This window comes from Volvox carteri (genome assembly GCF_000143455.1).
Source record: "Volvox carteri f. nagariensis unplaced genomic scaffold VOLCAscaffold_41, whole genome shotgun sequence".
Classification (NCBI taxonomy): domain Eukaryota; kingdom Viridiplantae; phylum Chlorophyta; class Chlorophyceae; order Chlamydomonadales; family Volvocaceae; genus Volvox; species Volvox carteri.
In genome coordinates, this window is record NW_003307584.1 from 609,515 (window position 1) to 620,400 (window position 10,886).

The 10,886-nt window shown below is 54.0% G+C and overlaps 2 protein-coding genes across 2 annotated transcripts in view; both read right to left on the reverse strand.

The window, feature by feature from the left end:
- Positions 1-1,344: 1,344 nt before the first annotated feature.
- Positions 1,345-4,020, reverse strand: VOLCADRAFT_106312 (uncharacterized protein; the record flags this gene model as incomplete). Its single annotated transcript, XM_002954245.1, has 4 exons — positions 3,653-4,020; positions 2,702-3,529; positions 1,988-2,234; positions 1,345-1,563 (listed from the first exon to the last, which is right to left on the reverse strand). The coding sequence occupies exons 1-4, from the start codon at positions 3,850-3,852 to the stop codon at positions 1,345-1,347; spliced, it is 1,494 nt and encodes a 497-aa protein (XP_002954291.1). The 5' UTR covers positions 3,853-4,020.
- A 1,578-nt stretch (positions 4,021-5,598) lies between these two features.
- The window catches only part of VOLCADRAFT_118663 (uncharacterized protein), a gene marked incomplete at both ends in the record, with an annotated part of 10,374 nt that continues 5,086 nt past the window's right edge, over positions 5,599-10,886 (reverse strand). The window contains 9 exons of the mRNA XM_002954246.1: positions 5,599-5,823; positions 6,347-6,496; positions 6,631-6,738; positions 7,287-7,571; positions 7,871-8,110; positions 8,581-8,646; positions 8,907-9,191; positions 9,787-9,849; positions 10,256-10,435. Of these exons, the coding sequence (XP_002954292.1) occupies positions 5,599-5,823; positions 6,347-6,496; positions 6,631-6,738; positions 7,287-7,571; positions 7,871-8,110; positions 8,581-8,646; positions 8,907-9,191; positions 9,787-9,849; positions 10,256-10,435 (1,602 nt within the window). The remainder of the gene's footprint in view (positions 5,824-6,346; positions 6,497-6,630; positions 6,739-7,286; positions 7,572-7,870; positions 8,111-8,580; positions 8,647-8,906; positions 9,192-9,786; positions 9,850-10,255; positions 10,436-10,886) is intronic.

Below are 10,886 nucleotides of genomic sequence, written 5' to 3' on the forward strand. Positions count from 1 at the left end.
AGGCAAGGGGCGAGTCCTGCAGTAAGGTAGGCAACCGTAAGAGAGGGCCAGAGAAAAGGATGCGCAGAGAGAGGGGGCGCGCACCGGGTAGGCAGAAGACACAGTCGGATGAGGAGGATTCGCATAGACGAGGCGTAACAACGGCGAAGGAGGTCGCCGCTTCTGTGGAGAAGCAGAGGCTGGGTGGAGGCGAAGGTGAATGGCAAAGTAGCGACGAGCGAAGTTACCTGTGGCACGAGCCGAACTAGAGGCAACGCGGCGGAGTCTTGGGAACGAGGTAGAGAATATGAATGGTAGGTAAGAGAGTCGGCATGAGGCTGGAGGCTTACGTTTTCTGCTGTCGATGACTGCATTAGGTTATTTTCGTACTCTCTACTCGATTGCCGTGCGAGCGGCCCACCCGCCCTCCCACTAACAGCCAAATGGCTGATCGGAATTGTCTTTGAAGGGTTTGGGTACCGCGGGAGTGTGGTCGCAGACGCAATGGCCTTCCCCACAATAAGTTAGTAGTGAGTACGGATCACGCGATGACGTTTAAGCAATGAAACTGTTGCCGGTCAAAAATGTAACAGGTAACTGATTTGGAAATATGCAACATGAAACTTCGCATGCATTAGGTTAAAAGCAATAATTACCCCCGACCCGGAACCCGGACAAAACTGCTCTAACACGTCATCCGCAGCAATCCCAGAAACTCGTCAAGCTTAGGTTTCTATCCAGATAATAGCAAAGCATGCCTACACATATCCATCAATCCCAAGAACACCGGATTTAGACCACGACATGCAGCCGGCCCGACAGCGAAACGGGCTCCATCACTTATGGGATGGGAATCAAACTACTTTTTGCTCACCAGTCTTTCCCTTGTCATAATTCCGACAGCGGGTGTTGGTGCAACCTAGCCAGCCTGAAGTTCACAAAGCCGCCGCGGCGGACCACTCTCCTTTTAGCCCTGTAGGTGATATGGCCTTCGGCTTGTTGCCCCCAATGTCCTCCGGAATTTGTAAACACGACACTAAAATTTCGGCAGTTAGCCTAGAGCTTCTGTTGGACAGATCGTTAGCCAAATATAGACATAGCTTACTCATGCATCCTGCAATAAAAAGAGCCTTGGGATGATTGAAGTTCTAGCGCGTTACCAAGGCATTTTCGGATAACTGTCCACCAATTTTCGTACAGCGCCCTTTCCGTGAGACCTTCCCAATTCGAGCATTATTTAGCCATCTGTCTTCTGATATCAATAAATCAATTTGCGATGCAACAGACCGTAAAATAATTGTCAGGTTGCAAGCACTTCCTGGGCCTTGCTTGTAACCCGCAAGAACTTCGCAACAAGCTCAAACGTCAGTCAAAAGTTGCCCAGCTATCCTGTCCCTTTGTCGTTTCTGTACTCCCTGCTGCATTTGTAACACCAGATGTAATCACACTGGCGCAAAGAACAGGCACCTTTTCGGTGCTGTCGGTTCTGCCATCCATTCGCAGTGGAGCGTCGCCATGCTGTGGTAATACTCCTCCCAAACCATCGTTCCAGGGTAGGTGGGGCCCCGGGTGAGGCGAGAGAACCTGGTAGATAGCAGGCGTTATTCAAGGAAGCATTTGGCTGGTCAAAACGAGGAATGCGCGCACAGCTGCAGACCAATACCGCAACTAGGACACACCACTCCTGAAGATCATACGCGTTGCAAATACAGTGGAAGATTAACAAGTAGAAAGACTGAGGCCTACACACATAAAAACGTCCAACTTCGTAGCCCAATTGAAAAACGTAACCACCTGGACACCCGCACAATGACTCACGGCGCCAAATCAAGGCGCCGACCAAAGCTGCAGGAATAAAGGTAAAGATATTCCAATCGGGAAGTGGAAACTTAACAGCTTTGAATTTGGTCACATAAAAGTAGCTGGACACTAGTGCTGGCTAATAAACAGATAGGAAGTCAGACAAAAAAGACAGCAGCAAGTGGTAATGCCCTAGAGCTCAGCTCACCGGCAGTTGCGGCGGTGGGTTGGCAATCTGTCCAGGATGTGACGTTGCCCAGGACACCGTTGACCCAGATCCAGACACCGAGGCCAGTCCAGATGCCGGCGGCGGCAGCAGCGGCGGCGGGGGTATTGCCCCAGGAACAATGGCTGAAGGTCCGCACGATGGCACCACAGGCCCATGCGCCACGAGAAAGCCGCCAGCAGCTGCTCCAGCAGACGTCCCTGGCTTTTTCAAACCGCTGACATTAACCCTGCAAAGGCAACGAAGCAACGGCCAACAGAGAGCAAAAGCCACAACTTTCACTCTGCCCACCTGTTTCCAACAAAGAACAAATCTAAGCAAACCTTAATCAAACCCACAGCATGCCCAACTCCCCAACAGGCTGTACTGCAGCCCAACAGCCCAACAAAAAGTTGGGCTGTCCCCGGGCCACGACTAGCCAGCACGGAGCCGCTGACCAGTCTCCCGAAAAATTGTGTGTGAGAGCGGGGGGAGAGATAGAGAGAAAGAGAGGGAGGGAGAGAGAGAGAGGCAGGCCCAGGGAGTGCCATCACTCGGAATATCAGACCCTCCACTTGAACCTCATCCACGGCCTCTAAATCTTCTTTCAACAGAGGTTTGTTTCCGTCCGGATGGCCTTTTATTCCAAGGCCGCAACTTGTATTCCCTTGCGTATTTTTGCAACCCGTTTCCCTGTACGGAACAACACGCACGCACCGTATTGTTTGACCCTCCTGGAGACGCAGCCCAGAGGTTTGCCGGTACAATCCCTCCACCTCCGCTGCGGCGCTGCTGTTGGCGGCGGCGGCGCCGGGCGCCCAGTACTGCGCCGCGGGCCCTGACCTGGAGCTCGAGGTTGTAGCGGCGCCGGCGGCAACCCCCACGATTCCATCACAGGGCGCCGACCCCGCCATCGCTGCCGCCGCCGCCGCCAGTACTTTGGCCTGTGCTGCACGCTCGCGAGCCACATGCTGCTCGTGCCGTACCTGTACACGGCGTAGGCCCCGGGAAGAAAACAGAGACGGCGACGGTGGTTGAGAGGCTGCGGAAAGGTGCACGGTGATCATGTAGCAGTGACTGTACAAAGCGTTGCCCACGCCCCTGGTATCAGGAGGCTTCGTTTGTTCATTGGCGACGAGGTCAGACCACACCCATCCGCGGGATACATGTGAAGGCTTGGGCGTGGGTTTTACGAAACCGGGGAAACCCGTCCCGTGTGAATCATTCGGAGACACTCGTGGCTGAGTGCTTCGCACAGCCACAGGAACAAAGAGGACCGCACCGCGGCATCTGACACAATACGAACGACGTGCTTGGATTTCCGCATAACGTGCTGGCTTATGCCTCAGGGGGGTGCCACTTGCCAGAGCTTCATTAAAGTCAAAGGCGTCGTTGCGGTTGTCGAAGCCCATGCCGAGGAAGGCATGCCGGCGGGTAGCGGAGTCCTCCACACGTAGAACGTAATAGCGCGATGAATCAGTGACCGGCTCCACGCAGACACTCCGTTGCCCGTACTGGACGGGACAAATGGCGAAGAGCTCGCCGCTACGGCGACATGGCGGGAGTAGGGATGGATGAGCACGGGACAGGAGGGCGCATCAAAAGCCAAGACAGTATTTCGATGAGGACTATTTAATATTAAGTGCGATAGTACATACAACAATTTACCTGTGCGGATCCTCAAGCCTAATTTCGCACAGTTCGCCCTTGGCGACAATTCGCATCCGCCCAGAAAATAGCTTATCGCTGACAAGCCATTCTCCTGAGCGCCAGCCAGTGGTACCCGGCCGTGGTGGAATGCGGTAGACGCTGACGGACCTCGCGATGTGCAGTGTCTGCTCCACGTCTGTTGTATCGGTGTCTGCCATCTGGGTTCTGGCTTGATGCAATACTACTCCAACAGGAATGCTGAAAGGATGCTTCGAAATGGTATATGATGCAGTTGTGCAGAGTATGCGATGCGTAGAAAGTGGTTTCGTTTCCGGTTAATCCGGCCAGGCCTAGAAATGTTCATGGTGATGACTGCTTTAAAAATACTATCACTCCTAGCACCATTGCCTTGCAGCGCGAGCATCATGGTGCTCCGTGTTCGCCCTGCAACGCACTGTACTGCTGATGGATGTTCAGCCTACTGACGCAGACCGGCAGGTTATTTACATAATTCACAAGTTCTAGATGTGCGGTAATCAATGATGTTGATTTTTGATAGGAATCTATTTGTGCAGTACTGATTGGTTATGTCCTCCGGGCGCCAACGCTGAATCGCTGGCGTTTCCCTTGTGGACGTGCGCCTCAGTTGCCTGGGGCCTCGAAGGTGATAGTGGAACTGACGACATTTAGGGTTCACATCGTTATGCCTGCCGAGTGGGGATCTTGTCGGACTCCGTTGGACAACGGATTCGCTATCTTGAAAATCCTGGCCTATAATTCTTGTTTTCTTAAACACCCATTTGTTTATCATCTGTGCCACATCTCTCAGATTGTAGCCGGCAGTACTTATGTCTTACAAAAGTTTAATGACAGCTACATGTCGGAAAAGGGTGCCAAGCCCGGCTTGACAAACGCAAAAGAGTCATACAAATTTTTACTTTTCTCGCCACTTTACGATGGAATAACCTGGAAGTGATTCTCGACGCGGCGTCGGCTGATGAGCTGACAAGCTGCTGACAGGTTAGCCCATGGCAGTACAGGACCCGGCAGGTTGTACCTCTCAACTTAGGTGCAGTAAAGAGCGTCAGCTCATTGACTTCAAATCGCCTCTTGCACAAACACACGCACACACACAGACATACACTCCGGGTGGAGGACCCTCCTTTCGAGGGTGAGGCTGTGTAACCCGGCACCTCCTGTTTTTTTCAGCATGACTCGGTGGATGTCCAGTTTATCCGTTTCAAGAAGAACAAAACATGTAGAAAATAGGAAGAGAGGAGTCCGTTTTGTTATCAAAAAACCTTATCTGTAAGCAGCCTGCGAGTAAGAGACGACGATGCGAGACCACCGCAATGTGGCCCTAACGCGGTCCCTAACACATCATCTTTTAATGAAATTCCTGAACACGCATTTTTGGTCTTCATTTGTTGTGAGATAGTTACCATGAAAGTGACCCCTGTGCTCGTCAGCTCTACCCCCGGAACAGGGTTCTGTTCTGTCCTTGGCTCGCAAAGCGCACCTGTGATACCGGCGGGTAACCACATACTCGCTGAGAGGCTTCCGCAAAATGATAATGACCAGGAGCCCCGGTGTTGGTGGTTGGTTACTTCGCTTCACCGCGATCATAATTCAGATAGAAGAGCAAAATTGTCCGCTACGACAATATCCTTTTCCGTTGACCGTTTGAACGACAGAACGAAGGAGTGCATGCCGTACATTGTTGCTTCCCACACGAGCCGGAGGGGACCCACCACAGCCACATACACACACATACATACATACACACGCACACGCACACCCGTCCCAGTTTTGAAAAACCAACCCAATGGATGCCAAGTACGCAAGACCCGAATAGGTGCATAAGAACCCCCAAAAGCACCTCTCCCCTTACATCTTCTCTTACAATCTGATCCCACCCCTTACACCCCTCCACAGAAAGGAAAAACTTAAAGACTGTACCCCACCTAGACGTCCTCCAGCACCCTCAGCCCGCTGACCGCCGTGCCCGCCACCACCTGCCCCCTCAGCTGCCTGCACACTGCCTCCAAAGTACGTTTGGTGACGTGGCCCGTCTTCTCCTTGCCAACACGCGCCTGCTCTCGGTACCGCTCCAGGATTACCACCAGCGCGCCCAGGTCCAGGCAGGGGTAGCGCTGCCGGCGGACCTCGGGAATGAGAACCTCCTCCACCTGGGGAGGTGCATCATCGGGGGGGGGGAAGATACGTGTGCGTGTGTGTGTTTTGGGGAGGATGCTAGGAGTTAGGAGTTATGGTGCCGTCATGGGGCTGTATTTGGCGGGGAGGTAAAAGTTTGGCGGGGGATGAGAGGTGAGCGGGGGAGAGAAGTTACGTTGTCACGGAGGGGCGGGTTTATTGCACAGGGGGAGGGAGGCAGAGACAGAGAGAGAGAGAGACTCAGGAAGACAGGCTACCGGCGCGATGAGAGGTTAGACGATCAAAGATAAAAGAGATAAAGAGAGGGCGAACGTTGAAGACGCAAGGGGCGACGACTCTACGTCTGCTTCTGCGCAGGTGCTTTTCTGCGTCAGCAACAACAAACAACAACGACCACGGTGCTCGTCCTTTTCTCGGGGCGAGCCGCCCGCAGTGTAACACCCAAACAACAAAACAACAACAACAACAACAACAACAAACAAAAAAATTATGGGCAGAACCATTCGCGGCAGCAGCAGCAGCAGCAGCAGTCCTCACCCTCGGCGACAGCAGCAGCGCACAAAGCTGTCGGGGCTCCGCAAATTCCTGACCCAGGTGCGGTACGGCACATGCGGCGATGAAGCGATCCAACAGCGCCACGTCCGCCGCCAGCCGCTCCACGGCAAACATGTTGTAGGCCTTGACTCCCTGGGGGCCACGTGGAAGGGGGGCCGAGGAGGGAAACGGAGGGAACAGCAGCAGCAGCAGCAGCAGCGGTGGGCACTCATGCAAACTCATAGTAGGCCCCCACTCAACTGCACACGTGCAGCCGCAATACGCACCTCCTTGAGCAGCGCCATAAAAGCATTTCCAGCAGCTCGAACCACAGCGCGCGACAGGTACAGGAATGAGGAGCGCGGCAGGATGGAAGCGGCCGCGTCGAAAGTGTCCTGCATTGAGCAGCAGGTGCCGATTATCAACTACTAACCCACAACTGATGATAACTGATTCGCGGCCGAAATGTATCAGATATCATGAGCCTCTTGGGTCGTTTGCGCCTTACAAGCTCAAGAAGCTTGTAAACGTATCAGATATCAGATTCAAATTCGGTTGCTAATGAAGGTTCAGAGATTTAGTCCAGAGATGTACTGAGCTTTACTGAATCCTATTGGACACGAAAACGTTACGAAGCCTAAAAGCCTAAAACCGTAAATTGCACCTCCTGGATGTGGAAGCGCTGTATGCCGCCGTCATCTTAGTAAATAATGGGATTTGAATGTTGTTTGAATTTTGTATTTTGTATTTTGATTTGCGTTTAAATTTAAACCTAATTTCAGGTTTAAATTTGAATTTAAATTTAATCAAGATTTGAATATTTTACGACATGCCTTGCCTTCAAGAGCGCCAGCAAGTCCTCGGAGTACTGCGATGTGCCTTGCGGCAGGGGCCCCTGCGGCAGCCAGTTAAGCGACTTGGCACCCGATACCAACCCCTCCACTCGTCCCGCCAATAGCTGCAGCAGCCCTCGCTCGCCGCCGTCCTGCACCGACCGCAGAGCCGCCAACACGGCACCCGTCGAGCTGTCGCCACCCAGGCCGGCGAAGCCGACAACGCCGCCGCCTCCGGCGGCAGCGCTGCCGGCCGCTGCCACTGCGGCCTTGCCGCGGCCGGCGGCGCCACCGTTGAGGCTTGTGGGGCCACCGTTGGCGCCGGCAGCACCGGAGGATCCACCGCCAGCAGCCGCCGCGGCGGCAGCTGCTGCCATGGCACCAAGCGGTCGAACCTGCACATCAACATAGTTCATAGGCACTTATATATAAAACAGGCACTTGGACACAACATTACACCTCACAGCGGAAAAGAGCCTCCGTGCATTTTTCCACAGGGGCAAGCAAAGGCGGCCTTTTGGTTCCGTGCTTTCTCGTAGTCAGCCAGGCACACGCATATCACGCAGTACTCACGTAACCCCAATACACGGGCCAAGACACACACGCGCACATACAACCTACAACCTGCATACATACATACAGGGACACGCACACTCGCCGTACATCCCGCTTTTAACACGCAAGACCCACATACCTTCAGAAGCGTCCACTCGTCCAGGGCCTGCATGCTCATCGCCAGGCACCAGGCGTTGGTTATCATGCGCATTACCTCGCGGATGTGCCATTGCGCCAGTGGCGGCTTCCGTGGCGGCGCGGCGACCAATGACCCGTGGGTCACAGCACCGGTGGATCCTGATGCCGACCCCTGGTTCAGCAGCGCCGCATCGGCTGCTAGCAGTCGGGCGGTATGATCCGCTAGTGCATCCACCACCGTCTGCACCGGCACGTGAATGTTGATGTTGTTGATGTGTTACAGGGTGGTTAAGCTCCACCAGCGGCCCCCTTCCCGAGGCAATTCCCTGCTCTCCCCTGCTAGAGGGGCACCCTAAGCCATTCACCCCATCCGACTTCAGAGTGTACTCTTTGAGTTTGGCAACTCACCACCGGCATCCAACCAAATCTAGCGGATCAACGGCGCGTCAACTTAGTCCCTGGTCAGCTCGCAAGTTGATGTTATCACGTCCTACACCGTCCACAAGATGGGGGGCCACCTCCCATTTCATCACCTCTCAAACACCCCGAGCGGTCGGCAGGCGGATTTGAACCCGGACGCGCGGGGAGCAGAAGTCAGGCCTTAACCTCTGTTTAGTTATTGTCTATAGCCTTCCATAGTTTTCTCCCCTTATATGCTTTATTAGGATCGTTTAAGCGATATAGATCCAAAAACAGATAAACCAAGCGCACCTTGGCCAGCAGTCGATCTCTGGCTTGCAGTACGGCAGGCAGCAGCTCCCAAGGACTTAACAAACCCTGAGGGAGGAGGGAGGAGGGAGGAGGGAGGAGGGAGGCAAAAAAATCACATTTTGACCCCCAAATTTCCAGCAGTTTCTATTTTCCCACCACTATGTCGCTGGCTACATCTCTGGATGTGAAGATATATACCCAAGCACGCGCGCACTCATTACATATGCGCCACTAACCAACCCTAAAAGTGGCTCCAAAGCCCTAAAAAAAGAACCAAAACACACACAAATACACACGACTCCCAACTGCCATGTACGGAACCTTACCTGAAGATACGACAAGGAGTCCGAGACAAAGCCCCGTACGGCCTGAAGAATCTTCGGAAGGCAGGCAGTGTACGGTGCACGGTACGGCAGGGCGAGAGGCAGAGCGCCTGCGGTATCTAGCGTCGCTGGCAGCCCCAGCCGGCCGGCCAGCTCTGCCGCCTGAGGCTCCGAAACCACCTCCACTCCCTGCTGCAGGGGGTCTTCCGCCAGCGCCCGACCCACTCTGAGCGCCACGGAGGCGGTGAGCAGCTCGTGGTAGCGGAGGCGGCTGCCGGTGAGCAGCTCCTGCGTGTGAGTGTGTGTGCATGTATGTATGTATGTAAGTGTGCGCGTGTTTATACGCACGTGCGTTTTAACATAACTGAACCACTGAACCGTGAGAAAAATACATACATACATACATACATACATACATACATACATACATACATACATATATACACACACACATACACACATACATACGCACACACATACACACATACATACATACATACACACACATACACACATACATACGCACGCACATGCATGCATGCATGCATGCATGCATACATACATACATACATACACACACGGTTGAATAAGGAAGTCACAACATGCAGAACTCTACCTAAGACAAGTCGTAATCTAGTGTATAAGCAGCGCCATAAGCTTGCAATGCCCGGCATGCATTCCATCTCTCCAAACCTTTGACCACCAAAATGGGACTTCCCACGAAGAGCTTGGTGTGGAACTAAACTATACGGACCAATAGAACGCGCATGGATCTTATCATCAACAAAGAGCCTGTTTTAAACCCTGACTTGTTACTGTTACTGCTACTGCTACTACTATTACTACTGCTACTGCTATTACTACACAGGCTCGAACCCCTCACCGTTATGGGAGCTGTTAGAAAGCCCCTCGCCCCTAGAGCGGAGCACACCAGTAGCATGAAGTCCTGGGGGAGGGGTGGCGTGGCGTGGCGTGTGCGTGTGTGTTCCGGTGTGTGTGTGCGCCATTTGCATGCGGGTATCGCCCCTAAAGCGGCCCACGTGGCCAAGACCGGGCGGAGACAGAGAGAAAAACACATCGCCGTACAGATGATACGTTCGTACCCACCGTAACGCCCCCTATCCACACCTCCCAACCCGGGGTGAAACCCTGGGGCCCCCGCCCCCCTCCTCGCCCGTCTCCCTCCTCCCCCCTCGCTCGTGGTTCGTCTTTTACCCCTCCCCTCCTCCCCGTTCATCTCCCCCTGGACTACTCGTCTATCTTTGGTATCTGCTCCATTCGTTCGTGGATCGTCGTCTCACCCCCCCTCCTTTCCCCCTGGGCCCCCCACCCCAAAAAACCCGCTATCATACCTTCAATAGCAGCATGATTGCGGCAGGTGCCCCGGCAGCCAGGGACTCCTCCAGCGCCCCCACCAGCACCCCCCTCAAACTGCCCGCAGCCGCCTCCCACAACAGCGCGGCACTCTCCGAGGAAAGGAGGTCCGGGGCTGCTGCACGTACGGCATCTTCCACCACGAAAAACCCCGTAACCTGGTTGGGGTAAGGGGTAAGGGGTTTCAGGAGGGGTAAGAGGGGGGGTAAGAGGGGGCGAGGGTTTCGGGGAGGATTCGGTGTATCTAGTCCTAACTGTCGACCAACCACCAACCGCTGGCCTCCCAGCCGCCATGGCCCCAAAGCAAGCCAGTGAGGGCCCCCAGACATGCATTCGTTAGTTCTGTTAGGAACACAAAAACACACACACGCACACGGCTCAGGTCATTAAAACACACACGCACATACATACATACACACACCACGTGATCCCTCTCGTGTGTTGCTCTCGCGGCTCAGCTCATCAAAGCAGCCCCGCATACAGTACGTTAGTAAAACACACACATCCATCCAGTCCTCCCCCTCCCTCCCTCCCTCCTTCAAAACCGCCTACTGGTCAGTTCTGCTCTTTCCTTGGGAACAGCTTCACTCGTTCGTGGTTCATCTTTCT